We start from the raw sequence: 16,780 nt of genomic DNA, 5'->3' as shown, positions 1-16,780 counted from the left end.
AACTCCCTCCTAAAGCCCTTTTGAGATGTGGGCAGGTCGAGCACTACCTTGTACCCCTGTCGGGCCTGGAAATACCACCAACCTGGACCGTTGTCTCCGGCCGACATCTCGACCAGCTTGAACATATTGCGCCACAGTCTGATAGTTGGCCGGACGCTCAACATAGCGCATACTGTCTGAACAGCAACAATACTTCCCCAAGAGTTCGGAGAGATTTGACTTATGCACAGATTGTAGGCGTTGAGGAGTTCCTTCACAAAGGAAGTCAATGGAAACCGGAGCCCCATCTCCATAGACTTGTAATAAACCGCGGTACAGCCCGGAGGGGGAGTGAGAACAGTATGATGGGCCTCTGGTCGGACCAGCATGTAGGGGTCCCTTATCTGAAACCTTGCAGCCTGCCCCCTCGGGTCCTCAAGGATGGCCTTCATCAAAGCAGGGAGCGGAAACTTGGACCCCGGTCCTCCCTTCGGATCCGGGTCAGGAAACTCCGGTCGGCCAGAAGTTGACACATCTTCGCTATCCGACATCGTCACCCTCACTACACCATCAGCAAGGTATTTATCTAAGTAACTGGCTTTAGAAGAAAAGGCCAGGGACACTTCCCAAGGGAAGGGAACAGCGTCCTCGGCCTCTTCCTCTAGTGACGATGAGGGGCTCGGAAGCAGAACCGCGTCAGGAACGGCCGAGGGGTCGGGGCAACTTATTAAGGTCGACACCAACGTTATTCCCATCCCCCTCACCTCCTCGAACCGATTGTAGGGAGGTGAGGTCGGAGGTGTCACCGACTCGGACGATTCTCCCATTATTGTATTGACAAGGGAGTCGGCCGAGGTTATTGAAAAGAAAAAGCGAAATAAAACTAAAAAAGCAAGAGCGTACCTGGTCGGACGACGGAAACCGGAGAAATTGCAGAAACTTAGAGAGAAGCGAGAGCTTTTAGAGAGAGAAAGTGAAGAATTTTTTAGAAGATTTTGCACAAATGAATTCTCTCTCCTCTCCGTACAAATATATAGGCGTGCCTCGGGACGCGTCTCTCCATAAACCTATCAGATGCCTCCACATGGCCAATGGAAGATGAAACGTCAAAGTTTCCAGAAAGTCCCATCCAGCTCAACTACCCAGCTGAGAAGCGCCATGTGGCAGGCCACTGGCTTCCAGCTCAAAGCCACCCTCTCGGGCTTTACAAGCGTCAATTCAACACCCGGTCGGTCAAGTTGGGGCTTCATCACCCTTTGTCCGACCAGGTCTCTACTCGCACCCTTCACTTAACCAAGTTTGCTAAGTGCTAGGGAGCATCCGGTCGGCCTCTCCAGGGCTTGTTAGCCCCTGTCCGAGCAACACCCTCCAATCCGGAACCCGGTCGGTCAAGTTGGGGCTTCATCACCCTTTGCCCGACCAGGTCTCTGCTTGTTTCCTTCACTTAGCCAATGTTGCTAAGTGCTAGGGAACACTTGGTCGGTCTCTCCAGGGCTTGTTAGCCCCTGTCCGAGCAACACCCTCCTATCCGGAACCCGGTCGGTCAAGTTGGGGCTTCATCACCCTTTGCCCGACCAGGTCTCTGCTTGTTCCCTTCACTTAGCCAATGTTGCTAAGTGCTAGGGAACACCTGGTCGGTCTCTCCAGGGCTTGTTAGCCCCTGTCCGAAACACCCTCCAATCCGGAACCCGGTCGGTCAAGTTGGGGCTTCATCACCCTTTGCCCGACCAGGTCTCTGCTTGTTCCCTTCACTTAGCCAATGTTGCCAAGTGCTAGGGAACACCTGGTCGGTCTCTGCAGGGCTTGTTAGCCCCTGTCCGAGCAACACCCTCCTATCCGGAACCCGGTCGGTCAAGTTGGGGCTTCATCACCCTTTGCCCGACCAGGTCCCTGTTTGTTCCCTTCACTTAGCCAACGTTGCTAAGTGCTAGGGAACACCTGGTCGGTCTCTCCAGGGCTTGTTAGCCCTTGTCCGAGCAGCACCCTCCAATCCGGAACCCGGTCGGTCAAGTTGGGGCTCCATCACCCTTTGCCCGACCAGGTCTCTTCTTGTTCCCTTCACTTAGCCAATGTTGCTAAGTGCTGGGGAGCACCTGGTCAGTCTCTCCAGGGCTTGTTAACCCCTGTCCGAGCTACTTGGGTCTAAGAGGACCTGGTCGGCGCCTTCCCGACCTGGTCTCCTTCTGACCCCCTCTTTCATGGAGGTCGGCCTGATTGAACCGGCTAATATCATGGACCTGGTCGGCGCCTTCCCGACCTGGTCTCCTTTTGGCCTCCCTTCATGGAGGTCGGCCTAATTGAACCGGCGAATATCCCAGACCTGGTCGGCGCCTTCCCGACCTGGTCTCCTTCTGACCCCCCTTTCAAGGAGGTCGGCCGAGTTGAACCGGCGAATGTCATGGACCTGGTCGGCGCCTTCCCGACCTGGTCTCCTTCTGATCTCCCTCCATGGAGGTCGGTCTAATTGGACCTGCGGATCAAAGACCTGGTCGGCACATGTCCGACCCGGTCTCCTTCTGGCTTTCCCTACTAAGGTTGGTCAGGAGAGAATTCTACGCCACCAAGGGGCTTCACCCGGTCGGACGGCCCTTCTGCCCCTTCCCGGCGTGGGGCTAAATGTTTGGGCCCATTAAATCCCTCCAAGGAAATCATGCCACGTGGCACCGCCACCTAAGGATCGTGGGCCCACCAGAATCATCCAATGAAAAGGTATCACCAATCCCCAAGTGAGCTGTCATGTCCAGCACACCACTTTATGGAAATTCTCACCACTATAAATACCTCTTGTCCCATCAATGCAAAGGTATTGAATACTCACCTAACTAACTTGAGCTTCTCACTCTAGATTCTCTCTCTACCTCAATCATCAACTGACTTGAGCGTCGGAAGGGCGATCTCGGAACAACCCCCGGGGTAGTTTTTCTGTGTTTTGCAGGTTTCCGGTGAACTGATAACCAGCCCAGCTCAGACCTAAGGACTTGTTCAGCACAGACCATTAACCTTAATTTCTAGACAGAAACATATATAATACTATAAAGCAATAAGGATTTGCTTACGTGTCAAGAGCAAATTGAATTGTTGATGTGTCAATCCTTTGTAATATCTTTTACAATTTTTTGCCACGTGTATTTGTCTTTAAATATTTTGGTTATGCATTACTTTTTTTAGGCATATAATTGGAAAGCTATTTAAGAAAGTTCTCTGTTATAGAATGTAAATCAACTAAATTTTAGGAATCGATTGCTATTAATTTTTTTTTTGAGGGGATCGATTGCTATTAATTAGTAATTACTTATGCATCATAGAACTGCCAAAAAAAATATATTTCCTAAATCCGATATTTTAGGCACTAATTAAAAAAATCATATCCCCTAAATACGGCATTTAAGAAACTAATTAAAAATTCATATCCCCTAAATTCGGCATTTGAGTTACTAATCATATATTTTGGCACTAATTAAGAAATAAATTTATACCAAGAAGCTGATAATTTAGGTCCTACTAAGCTATTACAACTACTTAAATGAACATGTTGTACTCTCTTCTTAAACCCAAATTAAAACAAAAGTCTTAACAGATTATAGTATTAAACTTAAAGTTTACCAAGGGACGTATTAATCATACAATAAGTTGTATTATAGGTTTTTTTAAAAAGTTCAAATTATAAGATTTACTCGCTACACTTTGAAATTTCACTATTAATGAATGAGGTTTGACCATGCATTATTTACTATTAGATAAAATCAAATGTTATGTAATTAACATGTTGTTGGATTTGTCTCAACGTATATTTTCAGAAAATCAAAATTTTATACTTTATTCTAATACATAATTAAAGATATTAGTAGTCAAAGTAGTGCATCGACAAGTGTGAAAGTCAAAGTGTAACGAGTAATTTGAAACGGAGGAAGTATATTTGTTTAGTTTATTCACAACAACCCAATGTTATCAGGATCGGATCCTACTTTGGATCGTAGCGGCTGGTAGAATCGAATCGGTGGGATCGGATCGTAGGATCGTAAGATCCTACAATTCGGTGAAATAGAGATAATTATACAAAAATATGGTGAGAACCTCATGTTAAAAATTTACACATATTAATAATGATTTTCTTAGTTAGCAAATGATAATAGTTTTTCAATACAATAAGATTGAAGTAACATGCGATCAAAATCTAATAGGAGAAATATAATATGCGAAATTACTTTATGATTTTAATATGGTAGGATCGGATCGTAGAGTCGTAGGATCGTAGAATCGTGTTAAGATCCTATCATGTGATTTTTTATGGTTGAGCAGGATTGAAAGATCCTACAAAATTAAGATCCTACGTAGGATCGGGATCGGTGAGGTCCTCCAAGATCGTAAAATCGTAGAATCGTAAGATTCGGATCGGGATTTTAACAACAATGCAACAACCGAATCACAACTAAAAAAAAATAATATTACCATACATATGAAATTTGAGAGCTCATAATTTCTAGGTGTTCATCTCAAAGAAAAGATAAAATGTCATATAATATATTTCCACATATAAATTGATTTATATTTCTATATATTACCGTTCATTTGGAACAAGTATTATTGACATGGGTCGGTGAGCTAATCACAAACTCACAATAAAAATGAAAAAAAGGGTGAATTGTGCATGTAACAAATAATTGACAATACAATTTATTCTATATTTTACTTTCCAAAATAAATAAAAAAATGGGTCAAATAGTATGAAACTTACAAGCTTTAAATTCTAAGAAAGGTGCATAGAATCTTACTTCTATCTAGAAGCCGAATATAATCTTAACAAAATTTAAGTTTGCTAATAAAGTTTCAAACTGTAACAACCCTTGCTTAGAACTCTCAGTTTTCACTGTCATAAAAATTCTGTCTTTTTCCATCTCAATTTGAACATCAAGAAAGTGAATCATCATCTTCATGTAAAAAACTTAAGTAGATAACATCTGAATCTCACACATCCAACGTTAATGGATAAAAACACGATCAAATTCATTTTTTCTTCATTTTCGAAAATATCAAGTATGTTCGATAAATCTATGGTCAAACTTTTTGGATAACTTTTTTCGAATAAATCTGGAATTGAACGGGAATTTTTTTCTTTAATAACATAAGATTCAATTGATCGAATGTAGCAATTTTTTGAAATAAATCTCCATTTTATTTAAATATGATATTGCCCAAATTCAGGAGAAAGGTTCAATTAAATATAACAATACTAGCTATGTTTTAAATCTCTATTTTTGGTTTGTAATGTGCACAGGTTCAGTTAGCCATATCAAGAGTTACAAGCATTAGGGTTTGAAATTTTACTTGTGATAAAGATTACGGGATATCAAGACAACAAAAGAGTGGGGGTGAGAGGGACTGTGGAAAGTAGGGACGACAGAAAGTGGGAAAATAAGTGGTTGCATGATTGAATCCCAATAATGGAGCGAATTGTGATTTTATTTGGTCCTCAATGTGAAGCAATGGGTATAGCAAAGACTTCTTCAGTCAACACCGCAAAAATAATATTAATTACATCAGTCATTGAACGCACGGGTTATAAGTCGGTTTTAAAATATTCTTCATAAACGATATGATTATAAAAAGTTTAAATCACGATTTAATATTCACCCCATGATTTTGGGAGAAACACCATAAAATAATAAAATTTATAAATAAAAAAAAATTCCGTGCATTTTGCACGGGCCAAAACCTAGTTTGGATGAATATATAAACAACCACATAAAGAAGACAGTAAAACAGGAGTAATCACCGGAACATGGATTATAATCCATCTTAGATTTATTCTGTAGCACTTTTTTATGTCCTAAAATCTTGAATACTACCCCTAAAACCTTGAACAGGTTACAATTTAGTTTTTCTCCAAGCATAACATTTTTAGGTGGTTTCCAGACGTAACTTTTAATGTCTTATACAAAAACATTATTGTAACTATCCATAAGCTTACTAAATACTAATTTACATTACCACCATTTATTTTATTTTATTTTATTTTGACAACAACCACTATTTATTACCACCAACCAAACGTGTCATAATCCATCACATATTAAAGGGTAAAAAAATTCTCCAAATCTCTGAATACCTGAATGTTCAAAGTCGTCTTACCTATAACCATATCTAGTTTAACAAGAGCCCTTCGGCCATCCCTGTCTATCAACATCTAACATGAATGACCAAAATCAAAATTCCAGAGTTTATTACATCTGAATTCATAAAAACTAAAATCAAGAGAGAAATTTTAAAAACCATATAAAAATATCACAAAGCAAGTTTTGGAACATTTGTTCTTGCCTAATATCCTTACCCATGTGGCGGCAGAAGTCGATTCCTCAGGAATATCACTGATTTTTCTGGGAGATGTGAATAACAATGGCATTGAACAGAGCCGGTACAGAGTTGAGTTTACAAATGGTCTGAGCCCAGCAGGGAGGTTGCTCATCTTACCTGAGACGGGGAACAAAGCAAACCAGAAGCATCTGCTCCAATCACAGCGAGCTCACATACATTACAGATTTGTCCCTCCAGGCCTGGCACAAACCGTGCACTACAGTAGGGACATGAGACGTCTTTTTGACCCCGATAAATTGGTACATACGTGGCCCCACAAACCACAAATGGATTTCTGAAATCATAGTCCAATTCAACTGCATCATTCATGTTCTTCTCCGCAGCCTGTATAACTTGCCGAGAAAGCTTTGCCTGTTGCTCATTAGTAGGGTTCGTCTCAAGGAGCCGTCTGGCAAAGGTAGCAGCTGTGTTGAAATTCTTTGCCTTGTAACACACAGTCATGGCATTTTGAAGGGCAAGCCTCAAATGAGGGATTTGAAGATTGATATGAGTGAAATAAGCAGCAAGCTCCTGTTGACGCTTTGGATCATCCTTCAACTCTCTTCTCTTCGTTTCCATTTTAAGACCCAAGACATACTCCTTCACTATGACAATCAGCTCTTTCACTTCATCAACTTCTCTTCTGGACTCCACAACTATCAGAGGAATGGTATGTAATATCCCTAAGAAAATACGGAGAGCATCTGAGAATTTACCGGCTGTTGTAGCCTTGTAACCAGCCTTCAGCTTCTCCTCTGATTGGGAGAAACTAAACACTAGGGCAGGTGGGCTTCTCACATTAGGGCTAGCCGACTCAGTCCACCCCCTTTCCAAGGCCACAGATATAACAGGAGCAGATGCAAATGCACGTAGATAACTGTGACTACCATTATGAAGATCGAGAAACATGGGTTTCAGAGGAGTAAAATTTTTAATACCAAGTTGTCGACTTAGCAACCGCATTGCAGTATCAAAATTTCCGGCAGCTGCATGCTCAGCAGCAAGGGATGACTTCTGTGTCCAGATTTGGCTGACAGGCATTCCAGGAGCTGGAGCAACAAATATTGCCGAACGGGTACTAACAGATGCTTTTGGAGTATCAACCTCCGGAGGAAGATCCAGGTCCTCCAAGTCCCATCCTCCTTGTTCCCCATTATCATCAGCTACATCTGCATCATCCAAATCTTCTGCAGTGTCTCCATTTTCTACATTCTCATCATCGTTTATATGAATCATATCCAAATCTTCACCCCAATTGGCCTCAGCCTCGTCTTCATCTTCAGCACCACCCCTGTCACCACCATCAAAATCACTCTGAAAGATCCCCTTCATCACTCTCAACAGGGGCCAATCGCCAGCACACATGACAGGTGCTGGAGGTATCAAAAGGGAGGGCACCTTACCTTCAGGCAAGGAGGGAATATCATCTCCCAACTCCGTAGCTAGCCTCTCAGCAACATCATGCAGCCCGTGGACTGAAGCTGTGATGTAAGCCAGGGGCAAATGCCCAGCACTTTCCAAAATCTTCACACGCTCCTCCACATCACCCAAATAAAGGGCATTATGAAATTGACCCATGACATCATTCTTTACCTCTGCAATTTTCAACATTTTGTTCGACTTCTCCACATTCCCTGTCATAAGATAGAGGAACGACAATCTCTCAAAATTTTTGGTCCTCTGGTATGCATATTCAACAATAGCTGTGTTACCCTGGCGAAGAGCCTCCACCCCTAGTCTATACCAGTAATCCTTTTCATCAATTTCCTTCGCTGAAGCAACGGCAATTTGAATATTTCCACTCTCCAGAGCTAAATTAAAACGAGTCCTTTCATCTTTTACAAAATGCAGAGCAACTTCAGGAAATCCTTTCTGCTGCAGATAAGCTATCATTGCCTGCCCCACGAGTTGGGAGCTTTTTATCATGTTCATAACATGGTCATACCTCTTCCTCATCAGAGATAGCTTGAATATATACTCTGTTGCATCAATAACTATGGCCTTGTTCTTTCCGTCCCGATCCAGGCAAAAAATTGTATTTCCAGATACTTTGGTGATATATATAGGCACATCAAGCGTTTTAATTATGCCACTATCTCCATTAGGAAGGCAATACTTGATGTGGTTTAAAGTTGTATAGATGAAGACTCCATTATCATCCCAGGATCCACTCTTAACTCGAATTGTCTCATGAAGAGTGCACTGATGCACAAGCTTTTTACTTGCAATCACTATAGCATGTTTGCTCAGCAAAGCAACACTCTCCAAGTCATTTGACCAGACAACATACTTGACAAAAGGGGTTTGAAGTTCACCAATAACAAGCCTTTGTTGAAGGTCAAAAATAACAACCTTATCTTCTGCCCTACAGAGCAAATTACCAGTACCAGCATAGAATATTGCATCAGTGGCAATAGGGAGGACACTCTTTTTCACGATCTCATTTTTAAGATTCTTGATTAGCACTTGGTTGTTGCTTTTATCAAGCACTGCAAACCTGTTACGAGCGATAAAAACAGCAGATCCTCCAATACCTCTTTTTGCCTCTTGAGCCACATCACCCTTGCCAAACACATCCTTTGGTACAACGTAAAGCTCATAAGATCCACCATCAACATCAGAGCATACAAGGACCGCATTCTCTGTAGGACTATAGGAAAGAGTCCTAGGACCCTGATTCAAGCTTGCGGTTCCAGGCCGGCGAATCGGGATAACTTGGGTATCTCGCTGAGTTGAAAATTCGAAAAAACGCAGAAAACGGTCTTTCGCATAGAACATGCTTTCACCACTCACAGAAAATGCAGGACGCTCTCTCTCCAATTTGAAGACAATCATCCCACTGTCATGGCCAGCAGCTAGGAGATTCATCTCAGGATGAGCTGCAAGAATCCAAAATCTATCTTGCTCCCGACGGAATGTTTGAATGCCGGTCCTCTTTGTTACATCCCATACACGAATACTTTTGTCTTCCGAATTTGAAACGATAATATCTTGTTTGGCATGGAACATAACACAGGAGACATTGTTCATGTGTCCCCTCAAAGTGTCCACCTCCCAAGCTTTTGTATCTGATAAGAGAATTGCACTAGTAAGAGCATGTCAATGGTAAATCACAGCAGAAACCAATGACAAGGGCGGGCATAAAGTTCCAATATCACAATAACTGAAAGTAATTTTAGATTCCATCGACTCCTTTTACATTCGAACCTGAAAGTTTAACTCATGGTACACACAAATGGCAATATTTATCTAGAAAGCCAGCCACATAGAAGACCAGTATGTTAATCTTTGATTACTCATCAATCAAAAGAATATTTAATTAGATATAGTTGGTAATTGAGTACATACTTTATTTTTCTAATTCAATTTAATCCCCCCCCCCCCCTCTTCAAAATAAAGACCTCTGATTAAATGAAAAGCACTGAATGATGTGCAGTCCACACAGATGAAAGCAGAAAGCAACCTTAAGGGTTCAACAACAACAAAAAAAAAGGCACCCCCTTATCCAAATTCATGCAAATAGTTATCAATCCATTGTTTAGTTGAGACATTGGATACGAGTAGCTACAGGCTTAACAGAAAGCAAATAAACTCATCTTACCCTTATCTCTAATTATATATCACAATTCACAATATTATGTTCACTTAATATAAGTCTAAAAATGGCTATCATGACAGAGGATTTGATCACACCATACTATTCCCAAAACAGGAGGAGAAAAGGCAAATCAAAATTGGCTATCATCACAAAACATCTCTCATAAAACTTCCAGAACGTATCAAGAAGACGTATTTTTGAGTTGGAGCCATGTAAGGAAATGTGAAGAATTATATGGGTGGAGATTTTACGTTTATTGGTGGGATATGCTTTGGTTGGGAGGTATCACCATCATCGCCAGGTTCAAAGTTGGGATAGTTGGCTAGTACTAGTTGGGATATACTTTGTGTTGGTTTATGTTTGCAACGTGGGCATAATCTTAAGATATAGAAAAAGTTTCATGCAGAATTCAAAAATGTATGTAGGAATCGATTGATTCTTTTTTATTGGAATGATAATATTGTATTCAGAAATCAAAACTATCAGCCAACATCATAACAATACTTCATGTTGCTTTCCTAAGGAATTACTCAAGTTACAGAATTTTCAAGTAATCACCCCTCATCATCAAGCACTTGATTCATAAAATCTACATCAATATCTTAGCTGCTCTTATTTTCGCTCCCAAACACTTACAATATCAAATGTTCATAGATCAAATGCATAAATGATTACACTAAAATTTATGAAAAACTAAAATGTAAGAAACTCTTGCAAGAAAGGCAGAATTTTTTATAATAAGAAATGGGGGGAAGAAACTCCATTTCATATAATCTACATACTTTGCGCTTAAACTCAACTTTGACCATCATTGGCAACCTATAGATTTGGGGAAACATAGTCAAGTAGGATCATGTAAAATTATTATCAATATATATTTTCAAAATATCAACTATTTATAAATTTTACTTATTGATAATTACAATTATTACTTGTCAATATTATGCATTCGCAAGCTAGTAATTTGTTTAATGGAAGATGGGAATACTAAATAGCATTGGAATTGACTTTGATGTTTATAAAATCACAATCAACAATGTCCTCTTCTTTTATCTAATTGACTTTATCAACTTCACAAAGCAATTCTTATAGATGCCAATAGTTAATTATTCTCCTTACCACATCCAAGTAAAACTGGGGGAAAAAAAACAAAGATCAAGCTACAGTAATTCCAAGCTGCTCAAATATCAACACTTGACTTTAGAAGCAACAGTTATTTAGGAAAAGCCTCCGGAGAAGGGGTAGTATGAGAACATAATATATCCAGAATTACTACTTAGGAAGTTGGTGGTTGTTCCGGAAGATCAAAACTACAACACTAAATTTGGAACAAGCACCTAACTACGTTATTACACTCTTTCAGTCTTCCCTAAGCAGACAAAAGGTATAAAATGCCAAATAAAAAATATATACACCATCACAAATATTGACAGAAAAAACGATGCATCTGTCATGTAAAAATCTAAATCAAAACAATCTGAAAGAAAGAAAAAGTCTAGGTAAAAGAAGCAAAGAAAGCTCCACTTGTGACTTGTCTGAAAGCAGGTATAAACAGCAGATGAAACTAATTTCGACTCCATATCAGGCAATAAGAGCATAAGACAACTTCCTCCAGACAATTTAATTCATTATTTTTATAGGAGGGAGATTCGTGAAAGCCACAAAACTGATGGTGTGGTCTGGCATGTCATACAACATAAAATGCTAAGAAAAATATACTAGAAAATTCATGTGATTGACAACAATCTGCACTGAAGCCAATACAGAGGTCATACAGCAGACTCACCATTCATACGCCATAATTTCACTTGGCGATCATCAGCTCCAGAAACAATCAAGGGAAGGGTAGGATGAAATGCAGCCCAATTAACCCCCCTATCATGACCTTCCAAGACATACTTGACCACGGCATCAACACCACCAAAAAGATCAGTATTCATCTGACTCAACCGCAATAGGTCATCTGCAGGAGACGCACTTTTCTTTTTTAGCGCTCCAATATCCCAGACCCGAACAGTCTGATCAAGGGAGGCCGACACAACAAGGTCTTCTTTAGGATGAAATGAGGCACACATAACATAATGGTTATGTCCTGTCAAGACAGAGATACATGTCCGTGACTGCCAATTCCATATGCGAATAGTCTGGTCATCACTGGCACTCACAATCCATGGGCTCTCATGGTGAAACTGCACTGTACGAATGTAATCAAGATGTCCAAGTAGTGTAAAAAGACACCGGTGAAGTTTATAATTCCAAACTTTAATCTTGTAATCGTCACCTGAAAAACAAAGGAAGTTAAATACACAATAACTCACACAGTAGACAATTAATGCAGTCATGATACAAAGACCACAATTAAAGATGTTCAACATGCAGATGTGAGATGTTATGTCAATCCAACATGTATATTTCCAAAATATTGTTTTTTTTACAATTTTAACAACTACTTCCATTTCTTAATAAGTTTTAACACTTCCGGTATAAAGGTCGTTTCACAATAACCTTAAACACTTGCATTTTTACCTTATTTAATGTTTATTTTCTCTCTTTCCCAGTGAGTTTAAAAATATCAATGGTCAATGTTGTGTGTTAGATTTTTGTGAAAGTCAAAGTGGAACCATTATTTACAACTAAAGGGGGTACTATCTTGGAAAAAGGGGATTATAATCTCCGTACATCCCAGAAAAAAAGTAGATGTGACAATTCGTTTTGGACACGGAAAGTAGGGAAAAATATATATAGAGTGTGTAAACACCCACTGGATAGTGGCATCCAAGTATCCAACTCTACTATAAAACATAATTTCTTGAATGTCTATCACTTAGTGGGTGGATTACCCACTGGGGTTAGGGGTAGATGTAGCATACTCCGAAAATGTATAGTATGGGTTTACTTTAAAAACACCAACGAGCAAACAAGCCTCTTCAACGGCATCAAGGTCACAATGCTATTCAACGCCGCGCAAATAAAAACAAACAAAGTGAGTAAAATGATTGTATACCTCCTGACACAAACAGTGGCTGAGATTTATGGAAATGAACACCACGAACAGGGCCATCATGCTCATCAAATCGATCAATAAGTGTACCCATTCTGTAATCCCATAACTGGATCACACCACTGTGAAGACTCGCCAAGATCCATGGCCTCTTTGTATGAAAACTGAGTCCCTTGACCCTATTACTCTTTGTCTCAAACTTCGTCAACATCTCTCAAAAATTCACAATCTTGCTCCCTGCAAACAATCATACCCTTATTACAACAAATAGGGTGCAACTAAGCTCAAGTATCCTGATGATATTATTATCAATCAAAACATCAGAATTTCAACATAATTAGTACTTCACTAATTACTCAAACATGTCAAAACTTAGAAATGCCAAACTCCTGCTGCTTAGCATCCTGAATTTGGTCCAACATTTTCAAATAATACCTGATTTCAACCTCATCAACAAAAATTTAAAAAAAAAAAAAAACAAATCAACGGAAAAAGGCAAATGATTACAGCAAAAAAAAAAAATACTTAACCGTAACCTACAAACAACATTAAAAGAACCACACCTGGTGCACTGTAGTTTCTCCAATTCCTCAATCTGTTACTTATTAAAGCATTCTAAGCAAAGTTTCTCAGTATAAATCAGAATTGAACAGAAAATCTGATCGAATTGAGAAATGACCTAATTTCATAAAATGCTCACACTAGATCAAATCGAAATCAAATCAAAACCAACGAAATCAATCGACAACTTATATAATCTAATTCGAAACAGATCGAATTCGAAGAAAGGATCGGATAAAAGGACAGAGATTGCAGAAAATTACCTTCAGATCTGATAAATTAGGAAATGAGGGCTAGATCAAGTGAAGCCCTCGATTTGCATCCAAAATCGACAGATGAACAAGAGAGATAAAATAATTGGGGATTTTAGGAGAGAGAAAATATAGAGAAAGGAGGGTTTTTGTATTTATTTTTCCCCTTTTCAGCAGTCCCGTAGATCTGCCTTCACAACTCACTGGTCACTTCTGTGTTCAATTTGAGAGATGAGAGGGGTGTAATTGGGTGAAAAATTTTAATCTCTCTTGTCTTAAATTCTTTTTTTTTATATATATATCCTTGCTTAAATTCTTATGTCATTCTCCAATGTTACAAGTTAAAAAAAAAGTTTTAACAGGAACAATTTAACTATGGATGTTCCGTAATTTCAGTCCTGACTTTAACTGGTGCTGTACAGGAATGATCTCACCTAACATGCTAATAAGTAAACCTTTGAAACCACCACTCTTGCCACCCCTTGGATCCTCTAAAGTTGTAAAATAACTCTATAACATAGAGTTTGAATAATATCAACCATTGAATAAAAAATCAAGGGCTCATATATTCTCTTTCCAAAATCCCCCTATTTTTTCTAATCAAAATTCAGCCCTAAATCTTTTCCTTCCACCAATATGAGCCCTTGATTTTAAAATAAATAGCTCAGATACAACTCCACCTTGTAGAGTTTCACTAAAACTCTAGAGGATCCGGACTCGCCACCCCCCTGCATTGTCTCCCTCTCTCCCGCCCTTTAAACATCCTCCTTTGCACCGCCACCTCCTCCATCGCCGTCGAAAACCTTCTCCCTTGCCCTGAAAACCCCTCCTCTCCCTTCCCCCGCCCAACCATTCTATGCCCCGAAACCACCGACATTGCAACCGATGAGTGTATAGACTTCACACTATTTCTCCAAATCTTCTAAAGAAGCTCAATATTTGGTTGGTCAAATTGCATTTGAACATATCACTAGTATTTTCCTTCAATATTTTGTTTTAATTTCGACTTATTCTTATGTTAGTAATTACAGTTTCTTCTATTTAGGATTTACCTTCAATTGAGTTTGATTTAGTATTTTATGTTTGTTTTCTTCTTCAAATCATAAAAATATCATCTGCAACCGGGTAAACCATCAATATTGGTAGGCTGAGACCCAATCGAAGCCCAAGTCGTGGATATGGGCTTTTGCTATAGAGAAGTGGAGACTGGTGTAAGGGAGGGAAAGGGATTTCGGGGATGGTAGAGGAGGAGGCAGAGGGAAGGAAGGACGATAGAGAAAGAGGAGGAAGAATAATATTGGTTTAATAAATTCTAAAAAAATATAATCAGTTAACTGATACCAATTTTATAAAAAATGATACAAATATTTTGAAGATAAGGAAGGTTACAACAAGGAGGTATAGGTTGTTTGAAAGTGTATGAGAAACAAAAAGATATGATGTAAAGAGCAATAGTTAGCAAAATACCTTTATTTTCGGTCACATTTTCTTTTTTTGTCATTTACTATCTAAATTTACTTAGTTTGCCAATTTATTTTCCATGTACAAATAAATCAGTGGTGTATAACAAGTCGACAATCTGACATGCATATTCTAAAATATCGTGAAGATGAATGAATAATATGGCAAGGAGGTTTTTGTGATTCTGTATGAGAAACAAAAAGATATGATGTAAAGAACAATAGTAACAAAATACCTTCACATGGATAAAAAAACATATAGCTATAATTTAGTTAGAAAAAGAAACAATAAGAAGTTGTGGATCCTAAATTCCTAAGTGGAGCTATGTAAATACCCTAGTTAGTCCAAGAGCTAAGCAATTGTCAAGTAGCCTCGTCCCATCTAGATATGAGAGGACATATTTGGTTAATAGATATATCTACATTATACAGGATGAATAGGTTGAACATAATATACACATGAGGCTTATTTATGGCACCATGATTAGCTTCTAAATACCTTTTGACATCTACCTTATGTCTTTTTTTTGGCGGTGACTTTTTTTTCCAGTTTTTTTAATGTCACACAATATCACTTGACCTATTCAAACATTTTTTTTCGTTTTTTTCATTTTCCTGTGCGCTTTTTGTCTCATTTATCTATGTCGACACTTTGTACCACCAGTCTACCGTTAAATCTCTCTTCTACTACTTAGGGCCTGTTCTCTTCGGCATAAAACAGCTGAACTGAACTGAACTGAACTGAACTGAACTTATCAAAGCTGAACTGAACTGAACTGAACTTATTGGAGCTGAACTGAACTGAACTGAACTTATCAGAGCTGAACTGAACTGAACTGAACTGAACTGAACTGAACTGAACTGAACTGAACTGAATTGAATTGAATTGAATTGAATTGAATTAAATTGAATTGAATTATATTACATTGAAATAAATTGAATGTAATAAATATATAAATAATATTTTAAACAATAATAATATGAATATTAAATAATAATTATAATGATAAGTAATAATAATGAATAATAATAATAGTAGTATTTTGAATATCTTTAAATGATAGTTATAAATAAATAATATTAATAATCATAAATTAATAATAATAATAATTAATGATAGTAATGATAATTAATAATAATTATTTTATATTATTTGTATTAATATATTAATACTTGACGATGATATATAATAACAATAATATCTAAGAAGTAAATTAATATTACTATTTTAATAATTAGATTTAATAATTTAAAAATATTTAGTAATAAAAATAATGATTGGGTTAAATTACGTCATAAACCGTCTTGACGCGATTTGATTGGTTTATGGGCTAAAAAAAGTGGGTTTATTTGTGCTTTGACCTAAACCATGTTCCTCCTAATAATAATAGTAATAATAATTAGTAAAGCTATAATAAAAAAAATATATAGAAACAACAACAACAACAATAATAATAATAATAATAATAATACTTAATAGTAATGATATATATTTAAATAATAATAATAATAATAATAATAATAGTAATTAGTAAAATAAATTATACCAACATAATAATAATAATATTTAACAAAATGG

General features: G+C 38.2%; 1 protein-coding gene across 1 annotated transcript; it reads right to left on the bottom strand.

Annotated features, from left to right (window-relative positions):
* Positions 1-6,049: 6,049 nt before the first annotated feature.
* LOC104904291 (coatomer subunit alpha-1) lies at positions 6,050-13,982 on the bottom strand. The gene is made up of 4 exons (XM_010692505.4): positions 13,754-13,982; positions 12,933-13,166; positions 11,715-12,209; positions 6,050-9,398 (listed from the first exon to the last, which is right to left on the bottom strand). The coding sequence occupies exons 2-4, from the start codon at positions 13,138-13,140 to the stop codon at positions 6,439-6,441; spliced, it is 3,663 nt and encodes a 1,220-aa protein (XP_010690807.1). The 5' UTR covers positions 13,141-13,166; positions 13,754-13,982; the 3' UTR covers positions 6,050-6,438.
* Positions 13,983-16,780: the final 2,798 nt, after the last annotated feature.

Source organism: Beta vulgaris, chromosome 9, assembly GCF_026745355.1.
Source record: "Beta vulgaris subsp. vulgaris cultivar EL10 chromosome 9, EL10.2, whole genome shotgun sequence".
Taxonomy (NCBI): Eukaryota; Viridiplantae; Streptophyta; class Magnoliopsida; order Caryophyllales; family Amaranthaceae; genus Beta; species Beta vulgaris.
This window is presented reverse-complemented; position numbering and strand designations above follow the sequence as displayed.

Excerpts from the sequence above, each read along its gene's own strand:
- LOC104904291 (XM_010692505.4), bottom strand. The coding sequence starts at position 13,140 with ATGTTGACGAAGTTTGAGACAAAGAGTAATAGGGTCAAGGGACTCAGT. Across the intron at positions 12,210-12,932 it reads GCCACTGTTTGTGTCAGGAG|GTGACGATTACAAGATTAAA; the intron begins GTATACAATCAT and ends TTTGTTTTTCAG. Across the intron at positions 9,399-11,714 it reads GAAATTATGGCGTATGAATG|ATACAAAAGCTTGGGAGGTG; the intron begins GTGAGTCTGCTG and ends TTCTCTTATCAG.